This window comes from Oncorhynchus gorbuscha, linkage group LG17 (assembly GCF_021184085.1).
Source record: "Oncorhynchus gorbuscha isolate QuinsamMale2020 ecotype Even-year linkage group LG17, OgorEven_v1.0, whole genome shotgun sequence".
Classification (NCBI taxonomy): domain Eukaryota; kingdom Metazoa; phylum Chordata; class Actinopteri; order Salmoniformes; family Salmonidae; genus Oncorhynchus; species Oncorhynchus gorbuscha.
The window spans coordinates 4,227,095-4,244,594 of record NC_060189.1 but is presented as its reverse complement, the minus strand read 5'-3'; the positions used below and the strand labels follow the sequence as shown (position 1 = coordinate 4,244,594).

The 17,500-nt window shown below is 44.8% G+C and overlaps 2 protein-coding genes across 4 annotated transcripts in view; both read left to right on the top strand.

The window, feature by feature from the left end:
* LOC124001333 (deubiquitinase DESI2-like) overlaps nt 1-17,500 on the top strand; it is a 1,147,470-nt gene that overhangs the window by 201,650 nt on the left and 928,320 nt on the right. The gene's annotated exons all lie outside the window — the stretch shown is intronic.
* The window catches only part of LOC124001322 (alpha-actinin-1), a 115,121-nt gene that overhangs the window by 80,919 nt on the left and 16,702 nt on the right, over nt 1-17,500 (top strand). For all 3 annotated transcript variants that reach the window (XM_046308027.1, XM_046308025.1, XM_046308026.1), the window contains exons 8-13: nt 285-370; nt 7,763-7,855; nt 8,938-9,063; nt 9,236-9,340; nt 10,292-10,439; nt 12,835-12,985. In XM_046308027.1, coding sequence (XP_046163983.1) covers nt 285-370; nt 7,763-7,855; nt 8,938-9,063; nt 9,236-9,340; nt 10,292-10,439; nt 12,835-12,985 — 709 coding nt within the window. The remainder of the gene's footprint in view (nt 1-284; nt 371-7,762; nt 7,856-8,937; nt 9,064-9,235; nt 9,341-10,291; nt 10,440-12,834; nt 12,986-17,500) is intronic.

The window sequence follows — 17,500 nt, the reverse complement described above, 5'->3', positions numbered from 1 at the left end:
CGTCCTCCGTCCCCATCCTCATCCTCCTCCTCTCCTCCCCAACCCCTCCACCGTCCCCAAACCCACCTCCACCGTCCCCAAACCCCCCTCCTCTGTCCCCAAACCCCCTCCTCCGTCCCCAACGCCTTCCTCTGTCCTCAACCCCTTCCTCCACCCCCAAACCCCTCCTCTCTCCCTCCCCAACATCCTCCCCATCCTCTTCCTCCCCTCCCCAACCCCTCCTCCCTCCCCAACCCCTCCTCTCTCTCTCCCTCCCCTCCCCATCCTCTCCTCTCTTTCTCCAGATATCGTGGGCACGGCCCGCCCGGATGAGAAGGCCATCATGACCTACGTATCTAGCTTCTACCACGCCTTCTCTGGTGCTCAAAAGGTATCCCAGGATGCAACACTCCCTTTCCTCCTCACCTCACCTCACTACACCACCCCCCTGGTTGGGTTCCTGTCTGTCTGTCTGTCTGTCTGTCTGTCTGTCTGTCTGTCTGTCTGTCTGTCTGTCTGTCTGTCTGTCTGTCTGTCTGTCTGTCTGTCTGTCTGTCTGTCTGTCTGTGTCTGTCTCTGTCTCTGTCTCTGTCTCTGTCTGTCTCTGTCTGTCTGTCTGTCTGTCTGTCTGTCTGTCTGTCTGTCTGTCTGTCTGTCTGTCTGTCTGTCTGTCTGTCTGTCTGTCTGTCTGTCTGTCTGTCTGTCTGTCTGTCTGTCTGTCTGTCTGTCTGTCTGTCTCATCTAACCCTAACCTCCAAATGATCTGTTGCTACGATACCGTGCGCCAGCCGTTCTCCAGTCAGTGAGACCAGTCAGTGAGACCAGTCAGTGAGACCAGTCAGTGGTCAGTGAGACCAGTCAGTGAGACCAGTCAGTGGTCAGTGAGACCAGTCAGTGAGACCAGTCAGTGGGACCAGTCAGTGAGACCAGTCAGTGAGACCAGTCAGTGGTCAGTGAGACCAGTCAGTGAGACCAGTCAGTGAGACCAGTCAGTGGTCAGTGAGACCAGTCAGTGAGACCAGTCAGTGGTCAGTGAGACCAGTCAGTGAGACCAGTCAGTGGTCAGTGAGACCAGTCAGTGAGACCAGTCAGTGAGACCAGTCAGTGGTCAGTGAGACCAGTCAGTGAGACCAGTCAGTGAGACCAGTCAGTGGTCAGTGAGACCAGTCAGTGAGACCAGTCAGTGAGACCAGTCAGTGGTCAGTGAGACCAGTCAGTGGTCAGTGAGACCAGTCAGTGAGACCAGTCAGTGAGACCAGTCAGTGGTCAGTGAGACCAGTCAGTGAGACCAGTCAGTGAGACCAGTCAGTGGTCAGTGAGACCAGTCAGTGAGACCAGTCAGTGGTCAGTGAGACCAGTCAGTGAGACCAGTCAGTGGTCAGTGAGACCAGTCAGTGAGACCGGTCAGTGAGACCAGTCAGTGGTCAGTGAGACCAGTCAGTGAGACCAGTCAGTGAGACCAGTCAGTGGTCAGTGAGACCAGTCAGTGAGACCAGTCAGTGAGACCAGTCAGTGGTCAGTGAGACCAGTCAGTGAGACCAGTCAGTGAGACCAGTCAGTGGTCAGTGAGACCAGTCAGTGAGACCAGTCAGTGGTCAGTGAGACCAGTCAGTGAGACCAGTCAGTGAGACCAGTCAGTGAGGTCAGTGAGACCAGTCAGTGAGACCAGTCAGTGGTCAGTGAGACCAGTCAGTGGTCAGTGAGACCAGTCAGTGAGACCAGTCAGTGAGACCAGTCAGTGGTCAGTGAGACCAGTCAGTGGTCAGTGAGACCAGTCAGTGAGACCAGTCAGTGGTCAGTGAGACCAGTCAGTGAGACCAGTCAGTGAGACCAGTCAGTGAGACCAGTCAGTGGTCAGTGAGACCAGTCAGTGAGACCAGTCAGACTGTTACAACTGCTCTCCTTGGATTTATCACCTTTTTTCCAGACAGAGACCAGTCAGTGAGATGAACTCCCCAATCCAGTCAGCTACCAATGGCCAGATTGTTACAACTCTTGTTAAATGGATTTAGACAGGGGCCAGTTTTTAGGACACCTCTTGTTAAATGGATCGCTCCTACAGACAGGGGCCAGTTTATTAGGTACACTCTTGTTAAATGGTTCGCTCCTACAGACAGTGGCCAGTTTATTAGGTACACCTCTTGTTAAATGGATCGCTCCTACAGACAGGGGCCAGTTTATTAGGTACACCTCTTGTTAAATGGATCGCTCCTACAGACAGGGGCCAGTTTATTAGGTACACCTCTTGTTAAATGGTTCGCTCCTACAGACAGTGGCCAGTTTATTAGGTACACCTCTTGTTAAATGGTTCGCTCCTACAGACAGTGGCCAGTTTATTAGGTACACCACCTGTTAAATGGTTCGCTCCTACAGACAGTGGCCAGTTTATTAGGTACACCACCTGTTAAATGGTTCGCTCCTACAGACAGTGGCCAGTTTATTAGGTACACCACCTATTAAATGGTTCGCTCCTACAGACAGTGAGTCACGTGACCGTGGGCACCAGGCACGCTGGATCCAGTATCTCAGAAACGGCCTCCTGGACTTTTCACACACAACAGTGTCTAAGGGTTTACTGAGGACAACTCGTCGGTTCTTGTCACGGATGGCCTTTTGCAGCTGACGACCACAGCGGGTTCCTATCAGCTAAAAACAAGAAGAAGAGGCTCCAACGCCATCACCAATACGACAATTGAGGAGTTGAAAAACATCGCCTGGTCCGACAAATCCCGGTTCCTGTTGCATCATACTGAGTCAGGATTTGGCGTCAGCTGCGTGAGTCCAACGCCCCACCCTGCCCGGTGTCAACAGTACAGGCTAGTGGAGGCGATGCTCCCCATCCAACCTGACAGAGCTTGAGAGGATCTGCAGAGAAGAATGGGAGATGATTGTCTTGGGGATTCGAACTTGCAACCTTTCGGTACCTGTCTGTGTGAGTGGACCAATTCAGTTTGTCTGTGATGTGTACGCCGAGGAACTTAAAACTTACTACCCTCTCCACTACTGTCCCATCAATGTGGATAGGGGGGTGTTCCCTCTGCTGTTTCCTGAAGTCCACAATCATCTCCTTAGTTTTGTTGACGTTGAGTGTGAGGTTATTTTCCTGACACCACACTCCGAGGGCCCTCACCTCCTCCCTGTAGGCCGTCTAGTCATTGCTGGTAATCAAGCCTACCACTGTTGTGTCGTCCGCAAACTTGATGATTGAGTTGGAGGCGTGCGTGGCCACGCAGTCGTGGGTGAACAGGGAGTACAGGAGAGGGCTCAGAACGCACCCTTGTGGGGCCCCAGTGTTGAGGATCAGCAGGGTGGAGATGTTGTTGCCTACCCTCACCACCTGGGGGCGGCCCGTCAGGAAGTCCAGTACCCAGTTGCACAGGGCGGGGTCGAGACCCAGGGTCTCGAGCTTGATGACGAGCTTGGAGGGTACTATGGTGTTGAATGCCGAGCTGTAGTCGATGAACAGCATTCTCACATAGGTATTCCTCTTCTCCAGATGGGTTAGGGCAGTGTGCAGTGTGGTTGAGATTGCATCGTCTGTGGACCTATTTGGGCGGTAAGCAAATTGGAGTGGGTCTTGGGTGTTAGGTAGGGTGGAGGTGATATGGTCCTTGACTAGTCTCTCAAAGCACTTCATGATGACAGAAGTGAGTGCTACGGGGCGGTAGTCGTTTAGCTCAGTTACCTTAGCTTTCTTGGGAACAGGAACAATGGTGGCCCTCTTGAAGCATGTGGGAACAACAGACTGGGATAGGGATTGATTGAATATCTGTCTACCTTTATTATCTCTGTCTTCCTTTATTATCTCTGTCTACCTTTATTATGGCATGTAGATGAAGAAGATTAAAAGGGTGTACAGGGGTTGCCTTCCAAATGGCATCCTATTCCCTACTTAGTGCACTTGAGCCCAATAGACCCTGGTCAAAAGTAGTGCACTGTATAGGGGATATGTTGCCCTTAGGCACTCAGAAAACAGTATAAGCAGCATGTGGTGATTCGAAAGTCACCTTACATCAAATGACTCTATATAACACTATATAACTCTATATAACACTATATAACTCCATATAACTCTATATAACTCTATATAACACTATATAACTCCATATAACTCTATATAACTCTATATAACTCTATATAACTCTATATAACTCTATATAACTCCATATAACTCTATATAACTCTATATAACTCTATATAACTCTATATAACTCTATATAACACTATATAACTCTATATAACACCATATAACACTATATAACACTATATAACTCTATATAACACTATATAACTCTATATAACTCTATATAACACTATATAACTCTATATAACACTATATAACTCTATGTAACTCTATATAACACTATATAACACTATATAACTCTATATAACACATATAACACTATATAACACTATATAACACTATATAACACTATATAACACTATATAACACTATATAACACATATAACACTATATAACACTATATAACACTATATAACTCTATATAACACCATATAACACTATATAACACTATATAACACTATATAACACTATATAACACTATATAACACTATATAACTCTATATAACTATATATAACACTATATAACACTATATAACACTATATAACTCTATATAACACTATATAACACATATAACACTATATAACACATATAACTCTATATAACACTATATAACACTATATAACACTATATAACACTATATAACACTATATAACACATATAACACATATAACACTATATAACACTATATAACACTATATAACACTATATAACACTATATAACACATATAACACTATATAACACTATATAACACTATATAACACATATAACACTATATAACTCTATATATATATATATATATACACACCCTAACAACACACCCTAACAACACACCCTAACAACACACCCTAACAACACACCCTAACAACACATCCTAACAACACACCCTAACAACACATCCTAACAACACACCCTAACAATGGGACCTGGTGGCTCTGCTTGAATTGGGGGGTACCAGTAGGTATGAAGTGTCAGAGTGGTAACCACAGAAACAATAGTGGTTGCTAGTGGAGACCACAGAAACAATAGTGGTTGCTAGTGGAGACCACAGAAACAATAGTGGTTGTTAATGGAGACCACAGAAACAGTAGTGGTTGCTAATGGAGACCACAGAAACAGTAGTGGTTGTTAATGGAGACCACAAATGTTCCCCCTGTTCCCTCTGTTCCCTCTGTTCCCCATGTTCCCTCTGTTCCCTCTGTTCCCTCTGTTCCCCCTGTTCCCTCTGTTCCCTCTGTTCCCCCTGTTCCCTCTGTTCCCCCTGTTCCCTCTGTTCCCTCTGTTCCCCATGTTCCCTCTGTTCCCTCTGTTCACCATGTTCCCTCTGTTCCCTCTGTTTAGATATCTAGATAGACAGATACATATATCTATAGAGATACAGATATCTAAGAGAGATACAGATAGACAGATATCTATAGATAGACAGATATCTAGAGAGATATAGATAGGTTTAGATACAGATATCTAAGAGAGATACAGATAGACAGATATCTAGAGAGATATAGATAGACAGATATCTAGAGAGATATAGATAGACAGATATCTATAGATAGACAGATATCTAAGAGAGACAGATATCTAGAGAGTCTGCTAAATGACTTAAATGTAAATGTAAATGTAATATAGATAGACAGATATCTAAGAGAGATACAGATAGACAGATATCTAGAGAGATATAGATAGGTTTAGATATCTAGATAGACAGATATCTAGAGAGATACAGATAGGTTTAGATACAGTGCCTTGCGAAAGTATTCAGCCCCCTTGAACTTTGCGACCTTTTGCCACATTTCAGGCTTCAAACATAAAGATATAAAACTGTATTTTTTTGTGAAGAATCAACAACAAGTGGGACACAATCATGAAGTGGAACGACATTTATTGAATATTTCAAACTTTTTTAACAAATCATAAACTGAAAAATTGGGAGTGCAAAATTATTCAGCCCCATTAAGTTAATACTTTGTAGCGCCACCTTTTGCTGCGATTACAGCTGTAAGTCGCTTGGGGTATGTCTCTATCAGTTTTGCACATCGAGAGACTGAATTTTTTTCCCATTCCTCCTTGCAAAACAGCTCGAGCTCAGTGAGGTTGGATGGAGAGCATTTGTGAACAGCAGTTTTCAGTTCTTTCCACAGATTCTCGATTGGATTCAGGTCTAGACTTTGACTTGGCCATTCTAAATCCTGGATATGTTTATTTTTGAACCATTCCATTGTAGATTTTGCTTTATGTTTTGGATCATTGTCTTGTTGGAAGACAAATCTCCGTCCCAGTCTCAGGTCTTTTGCAGACTCCATCAGGTTTTCTTCCAGAATGGTCCTGTATTTGGCTCCATCCATCTTCCCATCAATTTTAACCATCTTCCCTGTCCCTGCTGAAGAAAAGCAGGCCCAAACCATGATGCTGCCACCACCATGTTTGACAGTGGGGATGGTGTGTTCAGGGTGATGAGCTTTGTTGCTTTTACGCCAAACATAACGTTTTGCATTGTTGCCAAAATGTTCAATTTTGGTTTCATCTGACCAGAGCACCTTCTTCCACATGTTTGGTGTGTCTCCCAGGTGGCTTGTGGCAAACTTTAAACCACACTTTTTATGGATATCTTTAAGAAATGGCTTTCTTCTTGCCACTCTTCCATAAAGGCCAGATTTGTGCAATATACGACTGATTGTTGTCCTATGGACAGAGTCTCCCACCTCAGCTGTAGATCTCTGCAGTTCATCCAGAGTGATCATGGGCCTCTTGGCTGCATCTCTGATCAGTCTTCTCCTTGTATGAGCTGAAAGTTTAGAGGGACGGCCAGGTCTTGGTAGATTTGCAGTGGTCTGATACTCCTTCCATTTCAATATTATCGCTTGCACAGTGCTCCTTGGGATGTTTAAAGCTTGGGAAATCTTTTTGTATCCAAATCCGGCTTTAAACCTCTTCACAACAGTATCTCGGACCTGCCTGGTGTGTTCCTTGTTCTTCATGATGCTCTCTGCGCTTTTAACGGACCTCTGAGATTCACAGTGCAGGTGCATTTATACGGAGACTTGATTACACACAGGTGGATTGTATTTATCATCATTAGTCATTTAGGTCAACATTGGATCATTCAGAGATCCTCACTGAACTTCTGGAGAGAGTTTGCTGCACTGAAAGTAAAGGGGCTGAATAATTTTGCACGCCCAATTCTTCCGTTTTTGATTTGTTAAAAAAGTTTGAAATATCCAATAAATGTCGTTCCACTTCATGATTGTGTCCCACTTGTTGTTGATTCTTCACAAAAAAATACAGTTTTATATCTTTGTTTGAAGCCTGAAATGTGGCAAAAGGTCGCAAAGTTCAAGGGGGCCGAATACTTTTGCAAGGCACTGTATCTAGATAGACAGATATCTATAGATAAACAGACAGGTTCAGATATCTAGATAGACAGATATCTAGAGAGATATAGATAGGTTTAGATAACTAGATAGACAGATATCTAGAGAGATATAGATAGGTTTAGATATCTAGATAGACAGATATCTAGAGAGATATAGATAGGTTTAGATAACTAGATAGACAGTTAAGTATCTAGAGGGAGAGAGAGTTCGATATCTAGATATTATTTTTCCTTGATTATGCAATGCAGCCATGTCATGTCTAACTCACTGACTACTGTAACAGTTCCCATGGTGACGATAGAACACATTCCTTCTTGTTCCTCCCCCAGGCGGAGACGGCGGCCAATAGGATCTGCAAGGTGTTGGCTGTCAACCAGGAGAATGAGCAGCTGATGGAGGACTACGAGAAGCTGGCTAGTGACGTGAGCACTCTGTCCCTCCTCTGTCCTCCTCCCCTTAATGTCCCTGCACCGCCCTCTCTCCCACCTCTCTGCCCTCCTCCCCTTAATGTCCCTGCACTGCCCTCTCTCCCACCTCTCTGCCCCATCTCCCTGCATCCCTCACCTCCTTCTTCTACAAGTCCAGAGGATTGTTGCTCTGACAGCGTAGAGACCTTGCCAGGTCACACAACACAGGTGACACGGTGTTCAGGGTGATAAGTGTAAGGCCACAAAATGAGTTGCCTGGGTACCCAGGTCTGTTTGTGCCGACGTGCCACTTTTTCAAACTCCTTGGATCGTTTAACATGGTTAAGGAGTGGGTGGAATGATACCACAAACAGATCTGGGACACCAGGCTAACAAATTAATTAAAGTTAGCTTCCTACTTTCTCACTGTCTTAAAGTCATTAGTTATTCACTATTAGTAACAACATTCTCTCTCTCTCTCTCTCTCTCTCTCTCTCTCTCTCTCTCTCTCTCTCTCTCTCTCTCTCTCTCTCTCTCTCTCTCTCTCTCTCTCTCTCTCTCTCTCTCTCTCTCTCTCTCTCTCTCTCTCTCTCTCTCTCTCTCTCTCTCTCTCTCTCTCTCTCTCTCTCTCTCTCTCTCTCTCTCTCTCTCTCTCTCTCTCTCCTCTCTCTCTCTCCTCTCTCTCTCTCTCTCTCTCTCTCTCTCTCTCTCTCTCTCTCTCTCTCTCTCTCTCTCTCTCTCTCTCTCTCTCTCTCTCTCTGTCCCTCTCTCTCTCTCTCTCTGTCCCTCTCTCCTCTCTCTCTCTCTCTCTCTCTCTCTCTCTCTCTCTCTCTCTCTCTCTCCCTCTCTCTCTCTCTCTCTCTCTCTCTCTCTCTCTCTCTCTCTCTCTCTCTCTCTCTCTCTCTCTCTCTCTCTCTCTCTCTCTCTCTCTCTCCTCTCTCTCCCTCTCTCTCCCTCTCTCTCCCTCTCTCTCCCTCTCTCTCTCTCTCTCTCTCTCTCTCGGTCCTCATTGTTTTAACCTCACCTCTACCACTCCTTGATTTACCCTTGCTGCCCCGTTATACCTGCACTGTCCGTCCCTTCTCCCTAAATCGTAGCTCTTGGAGTGGATCCGTCGCACCATCCCGTGGCTGGAGAACCGTGCTCCAGAGAACACCATGCAGGCCATGCAGCAGAAGCTGGAGGACTTCAGGGACTATCGACGTCAACACAAGCCCCCAAAGGTTCGAGTCCCGCTGGGGCCACACCCACTTGGATTGTTAGACTCGTGTCATTAATTATTCTGTACTTTGTGTTGTATCTGTGAAAGGAGGGGTTCCCCTTTTAAAAGAGTAATAATGAAAATTGTATGTTAGTTACTTTGGATGAAAAGGTGTTTTTACTGTGATATTAAAGGTCCAGGAGAAGTGCCAGCTGGAGATCAACTTCAACACCCTGCAGACCAAGCTGAGGCTGAGCAACAGGCCTGCCTTCATGCCCTCTGAGGGGAAGATGGTGTCGGTAGGTAGCCCACGTCGTTCGTACACTACCTAGTACACTAAACACATAACTCACATACCTCTCTCTCTCTCTGTCTCTCTGTCTCTCACTCTCTCTCTCTCTTTCTGTCTCTCACTCTCTTTCTCTGTCTCTCTCTCTCTCTGTTTCTTTGTCTCTGTCTGTGTCTCTGTGTCTCTCTCTCTGTCGCTGTGTCTCTGTCTCTGTGTCTCTCTCTCTGTTTCTGGTCTGGGCGGGGTGTCTATTGACCTGTTGCTCCTGTGTGAAGTGTGAGTGTGAGTGGGCACTGCTGCCTTGTAGAGATGGACCTGGTCATAGAGGCTGTTCTAGTCCAGGGTGGACCTGGTCATAGAGGCTGTTCTAGTCCAGGGTGGACCTGGTCATAGAGGCTGTTCTAGTCCAGGGTGGAGTGGTGGGCCAGGAAAACATTTGGTTTTGAGGCACAGTCACGGGAAATACTTGCGTTTACCCGCTGTATGGTAGCAGGGTGGAGATAACCACTTGTGCATTGGGGAAAGTGGAATAAGCTTTTTCAGTCTCTCTCTCTCTCTGTCTCTCTGTCTCTGTCTCTTTCTCTCTTGTCTCTTGTCTCTGTCTCTTTCTCTCTGTCCGTCTCTGTCTCTGTCTCTCTCTCACTCTCTCTGTCCCTCACTCTCTCTGTCTGTCTCTGTCTCTTTCTCTCTGTCTGTCTCTTTCTCTCTGTCTCTGTCTCTCTCTCTGTCTTCTCTGTCTCTCTCTCTTTCTCGCTCCACATGCTTACTCTCTCTACCACGCTGAGCCTGATGCTGGATCCTGTCTGTTTTGTTGTGTATTAGCTGTCAGCTGACCCGCTGTGTGTTACAGCATTTCTGTTCAGTAAAAACTGTGAAAGGAAAACCTGCACTCACTGAAATATTCCCTTAAATGTCAATGTTCTTCAGCAGCAGCCAAAGGTCAAACTGTATGTCTGTGCAGGACGTCTCTAACGCGTGGGGCGGCCTGGAGGGGGCGGAGAAGGGTTATGAGGAGTGGCTCCTTAACGAGATACGTCGGCTGGAGAGACTCGACCACCTGGCTGAGAAGTTCCGTCAGAAAGCAGCCATCCACGAAGCCTGGACGGAAGGTACCAGAACAAGGCTAAGCGTTTTGCTTTTGACCGTTTGAATTGAAAACAAACACTGTAAGTGTCCTTAAAGGGGCAATCCGCAGTTACAACCAAAACAAAACTCTGCCCCGCCATTGTTTCTTCCACTCTCAAATGAATAAATGAATGGATGAATGAATGAAATTAATTAATTAATGGATTAATGAATGAATGGATTAATGAATGAATGGATTAATGAAATGGATTAATTAATGAATGGATTAATGAATGAATTAATTAATGGATTAATGGATTAATTAATGAATGAATGAATGAATGAATGGATTAATGAATGAATGGATTAATGAATGAATGCCATTAATGAAAAATTAATGAATGAATTTTAATGAATGGATGATTAATGGATAAATGGTCATCAATGAATTAATGGATTAATGGAGAATGACATTAATGAATGAATGAACATTAATGATTACACATCATGAATGGATGAATGGATTAATGAGACATCATCAATGAGTATGGTAATGAATCATCAATGAGTACATGAATGAATGAATGGATTAATGAATGGATTAATTAATGAATGAATATACTGTACATAGCTATGGATTTAAGGACTGACCAGCCATGATATCAAAATTGTAGTTTTAAACATGTTTAAACACGTCATCAATGAGTACACATCAATGAGTACACATCATCAATGAGTACACATCAATGAGTACACATCATCAATGAGTACACATCAATGAGTACACATCATCAATGAGTACACATCAATGAGTACACATCATCAATGAGTACACATCAATGAGTACACATCATCAATGAGTACACATCATCAATGAGTACACATCATCAATGAGTACACATCAATGAGTACACATCATCAATGAGTACACATCATCAATGAGTACATCATCAATGAGTACACATCAATGAGTACACATCAATGAGTACACATCATCAATGAGTACACATCAATGAGTACACATCATCAATGAGTACACATCATCAATGAGTACACATCAATGAGTACACATCATCAATGAGTACACATCAATGAGTACACATAATCAATCAGTACACATCATCAATGAGTACACATCATCAATGAGTACACATCAATGAGTACACATCATCAATGAGTACACATCATCAATGAGTACACATCATCAATGAGTACACATCATCAATGAGTACACATCATCAATGAGTACACATCAATGAGTACACATCATCAATGAGTACACATCATCAATGAGTACACATCAATGAGTACACATCATCAATGAGTACACATCAATGAGTACACATCATCAATGGGTACACATCATCAATGAGTACACATCAATGAGTACACATCATCAATGGGTACACATCATCAATGAGTACACATCATCAATGAGTACACATCATCAATGAGTAGACATCATCAATGAGTACACATCATCAATGAGTACACATCAATGAGTACACATCATCAATGGGTACACATCATCAATGAGTACACATCATCAATGAGTACACATCATCAATGGGTACACATCATCAATGAGTAGACATCATCAATGGGTACACATCATCAATGGGTACACATCATCAATGGGTACACATCATCAATGAGTACACATCATCAATGAGTACACATCATCAATGAGTACACATCATCAATGAGTACACATCAATGAGTACACATCAATGAGTACATCATCAATGAGTACACATCAATGAGTACACATCAATGAGTACACATCAATGAGTACACATCATCAATGAGTACACATCAATGAGTACACATCATCAATGAGTACACATCATCAATGAGTACACATCATCAATGAGTACACATCATCAATGAGTACATCATCAATGAGTACACATCAATGAGTACATCATCAATGAGTACACATCAATGAGTACACATCATCAATGAGTACACATCATCAATGAGTACACATCATCAATGAGTACACATCATCAATGAGTACACATCATCAATGAGTACACATCAATGAGTACACATCATCAATGGGTACACATCAATGAGTACACATCAATGAGTACACATCATCAATGAGTACACATCATCAATGAGTACACATCATCAATGAGTACACATCATCAATGAGTACACATCAATGGGTACACATCAATGAGTACAGATCATTCATTTATCAGTCTAAAACTGGATGTACAGTAACTGCAAACTGCCCCTTTAATTGTTTAACCATAAATGATTTGATATGGAATTGAAGACCACCGTGTGCAGCACCTCCAACATGTATCCTCTTTAGGCTGGCTTTGTTCAACATACTGTAGATTCTGTATTAGTTGACTTACTTTATCCATTTTCCATTAGGCCTTTATATTGATGTGTAATGTCTGTGATGTGTGTCTCCCCCTGCAGGTAAGGAGGAGATGCTGCAGGCGCGGGACTTTGAGACGGCCTCTCTGTCTGAGATCAAGGCTCTGCTGAAGAAACACGAGGCCTTCGAGAGCGACCTGGCCGCGCACCAGGACCGAGTAGAGCAGATAGCTGCCATCGCTCAGGAGTTAAAGTAAGGAAGGAGGGAGGGAGGGAGGGGTAGGGAGGGAGGGAGGGATGGGTAGAGGGAGGGAGGGGTAGAGGAGGGAGGGAGGGATGGGTAGAGGGAGGGAGGGATGGGTAGAGGGAGGGAGGGATGGGTAGAGGGAGGGATGGGTAGAGGGGGGAGGGATGGGTAGAGGGAGGGAGGGGGATGGGTAGAGGGGGGAGGGATGGGTAGAGGGGGGATGGGATGGGAGGGAGGGGTAGAGGGAGGGATGGGTAGAGGGAGGGAGGGATGGATGGGTAGAGGGGGAGGGATGGGTAGAGGGAGGGAGGGATGGGTAGAGGGGGAGGGATGGGTAGAGGGAGGGAGGGATGGATGGGTAGAGGGGGGAGGGATGGGTAGAGGGAGGGAGGGATGGGTAGAGGGAGGGAGGGGTAGAGGGAGGGAGGGATGGGTAGGGAGGGAGGGATGGGTAGAGGGAGGGAGGGATGGGTAGAGGGGGAGGGATGGGTAGAGGGGGGAGGGATGGGTAGAGGGAGGGAGGGATGGGTAGAGGGGGAGGGATGGGTAGAGGGGGAGGGATAGAGGGGGAGGGATGGGTAGAGGGAGGGAGGGAGGGATGGGTAGAGGGAGGGAGGGGTAGAGGGAGGGAGGGAGGGAGGGATGGGAGAGGGGGGAGGGATGGGTAGAGGGGGAGGGATGGGTAGAGGGAGGGGGAGGGATGGGTAGAGGGGGGAGGGATGGGTAGAGGGAGGGAGGGATGGGTAGAGGGAGGAGGGATGGGTAGAGGGAGGAGGGATGGGTAGAGGGAGGGAGGGATGGGTAGAGGGAGGGAATCAATCATTTTGTAGTGGAATGTCCACCACTATATCATCGTTGTTAACGTTTTGCCGACGACACAACAGTGGAAGGCCTGATCACCGACAACGACGAGACAGCCTATAGGAAGGAGTTCAGTGACAAAAACCTCTCCCTCAACGTGATCAAGACAAAGGAGATGGTCGGGGACTATAAGAAAAGGAGGACAGAGCCACGCCCCCATTCTCATCGACGGGGTTGTAGTGGAGCAGGTTGAGAGCTTCAAGTTCCTTGGTGTCCACATCACCAACAAGACTGAAAAGATTCGGCATCAGATCCTCAAAATGTTCTACAGCTGCACCATCGAGAGCATGGTTGGTTGGCCTCCGACCGCAACGCACTACAGAGGTACTGGGCTGCATGCACTACCATCACCGGGGCTCAGCTTCCTGCCATCCAGGACCTCTATACCAGGCGGTGTCAGAGGGTAGAGCGTACGGCCCAGTACATCACCGAGGCCATCCAGGACCTCTATACCAGGCGGTGTCAGAGGGTAGAGCGTACGGCCCAGTACATCACCGGGGCTCAGCTTCCTGCCATCCAGGACCTCTATACCAGGCGGTGTCAGAGGGTAGAGCGTACGGCCCAGTACATCACCGAGGCCATCCAGGACCTCTATACCAGGCGGTGTCAGAGGGTAGAGCGTACGGCCCAGTACATCACCGGGGCTCAGCTTCCTGCCATCCAGGACCTCTATACCAGGCGGTGTCAGAGGGTAGAGCGTACGGCCCAGTACATCACCGAGGCCATCCAGGACCTCTATACCAGGCGGTGTCAGAGGGTAGAGCGTACGGCCCAGTACATCACCGGGGCTCAGCTTCCTGCCATCCAGGACCTCTATACCAGGCGGTGTCAGAGGGTAGAGCGTACGGCCCAGTACATCACCGAGGCCATCCAGGACCTCTATACCAGGCGGTGTCAGAGGAAGAAGGCCCTATAAATTCACCAGTCACTCAAGTCACAGGCTGTTCTCTCTGCTACCACACGGCCAGGAGCGCCAAGTCTAGGTCCAAAAGGCTTCTTAACAGCTTCTAAGCCCAAGATATAAGACTCCTGAACAGCTAATCATATGATTTGTTTAACACTTTTTTGGTTACTACACGATTCCATAAGTGTTATTTCATAGTTTTGATGTCTTCACTATTATTCTACAATGTAGAAAATAGTAAAAATTAAGAAAAACCCTTGAATGAGTAGGTGTGTCCAAACCTTTGACTATTTGTTATACTTTTTTACCAATTATTTTTCTTAAAACTGCATTGTTGGTTAAAGGGCTTGTAAGTAAACATTTAACTGGTCTATCTACACCTGTTGTATTCAGCATTTCACTGGTCTATCTACACCTGTTGTAGTCAGCATTTCACTGGTCTATCTACACCTGTTGTATTCAGCATTTAACTGGTCTATCTACACCTGTTGTATTCAGCATTTCACTGGTCTATCTACACCTGTTGTAGTCAGCATTTCACTGGTCTATCTACACCTGTTGTAGTCAGCATTTCACTGGTCTATCTACACCTGTTGTATTCAGCATTTCACTGGTCTATCTACACCTGTTGTATTCAGCATTTCACTGGTCTATCTACACCTGTTGTATTCAGCATTTCACTGGTCTATCTACACCTGTTGTATTCAGCATTTCACTGGTCTATCTACACCTGTTGTATTCAGCATTTCACTGGTCTATCTACACCTGTTGTATTCAGCATTTCACTGGTCTATCTACACCTGTTGTATTCAGCATTTAACTGGTCTACTACACCTGTTGTATTCAGCATTTAACTGGTCTATCTACACCTGTTGTATTCAGCATTTCACTGGTCTATCTACACCTGTTGTATTCAGCATTTAACTGGTCTATCTACACCTGTTGTATTCAGCATTTCACTGGTCTATCTACACCTGTTGTAGTCAATTTCACTGGTCTATCTACACCTGTTGTAATCAGCATTTCACTGGTCTATCTACACCTGTTGTATTCAGCATTTTGTCTATCTACACCTGTTGTATTCAGCATTTCACTGGTCTATCTAAACCTGTTGTATTCAGCATTTAACTGGTCTATCTACACCTGTTGTATTCAGCATTTCACTGGTCTATCTACACCTGTTGTAGTCAGCATTTCACTGGTCTATCTACACCTGTTGTAGTCAGCATTTCACTGGTCTATCTACACCTGTTGTATTCAGCATTTCACTGGTCTATCTACACCTGTTGTATTCAGCATTTCACTGGTCTATCTACACCTGTTGTATTCAGCATTTCACTGGTCTATCTACACCTGTTGTATTCAGCATTTAACTGTGGTCTACTACACCTGTTGTATTCAGCATTTAACTGGTCTATCTACACCTGTTGTATTCAGCATTTCACTGGTCTATCTACACCTGTTGTATTCAGCATTTAACTGGTCTATCTACACCTGTTGTATTCAGCATTTCACTGGTCTATCTACACCTGTTGTATTCAGCATTTCACTGGTCTATCTACACCTGTTGTATTCAGCATTTAACTGGTCTATCTACACCTGTTGTATTCAGCATTTCACTGGTCTATCTACACCTGTTGTATTCAGCATTTAACTGGTCTATCTACACCTGTTGTATTCAGCATTTCACTGGTCTATCTACACCTGTTGTATTCAGCATTTCACTGGTCTATCTACACCTGTTGTATTCAGCATTTCACTGGTCTATCTACACCTGTTGTATTCAGCATTTAACTGGTCTATCTACACCTGTTGTATTCAGCATTTAACTGGTCTATCTACACCTGTTGTATTCAGCATTTCACTGGTCTATCTACACCTGTTGTATTCAGCATTTCACTGGTCTATCTACACCTGTTGTATTCAGCATTTAACTGGTCTATCTACACCTGTTGTATTCAGCATTTCACTGGTCTATCTACACCTGTTGTATTCAGCATTTAACTGGTCTATCTACACCTGTTGTATTCAGCATTTCACTGGTCTATCTACACCTGTTGTATTCAGCATTTAACTGGTCTATCTACACCTGTTGTATTCAGCATTTCACTGGTCTATCTACACCTGTTGTATTCAGCATTTCACTGGTCTATCTACACCTGTTGTATTCAGCATTTCACTGGTCTATCTACACCTGTTGTATTCAGCATTTCACTGGTCTATCTACACCTGTTGTATTCAGCATTTCACTGGTCTATCTACACCTGTTGTATTCAGCATTTCACTGGTCTATCTACACCTGTTGTATTCAGCATTTCACTGGTCTATCTACACCTGTTGTATTCAGCATTTCACTGGTCTATCTACACCTGTTGTATTCAGCATTTCACTGGTCTATCTACACCTGTTGTATTCAGCATTTCACTGGTCTATCTACACCTGTTGTAGTCAGCATTTCACTGGTCTATCTACACCTGTTGTATTCAGCATTTCACTGGTCTATCTACACCTGTTGTATTCAGCATTTCACTGGTCTATCTACACCTGTTGTATTCAGCATTTCACTGGTCTATCTACACCTGTTGTATTCAGCATTTCACTGGTCTATTCACCTGTTGTATTCAGCATTTCACTGGTCTATCTACACCTGTTGTATTCAGCATTTAACTGGTCTATCTACACCTGTTGTATTCAGCATTTCACTGGTCTATCTACACCTGTTGTATTCAGCATTTCACTGGTCTATCTACACCTGT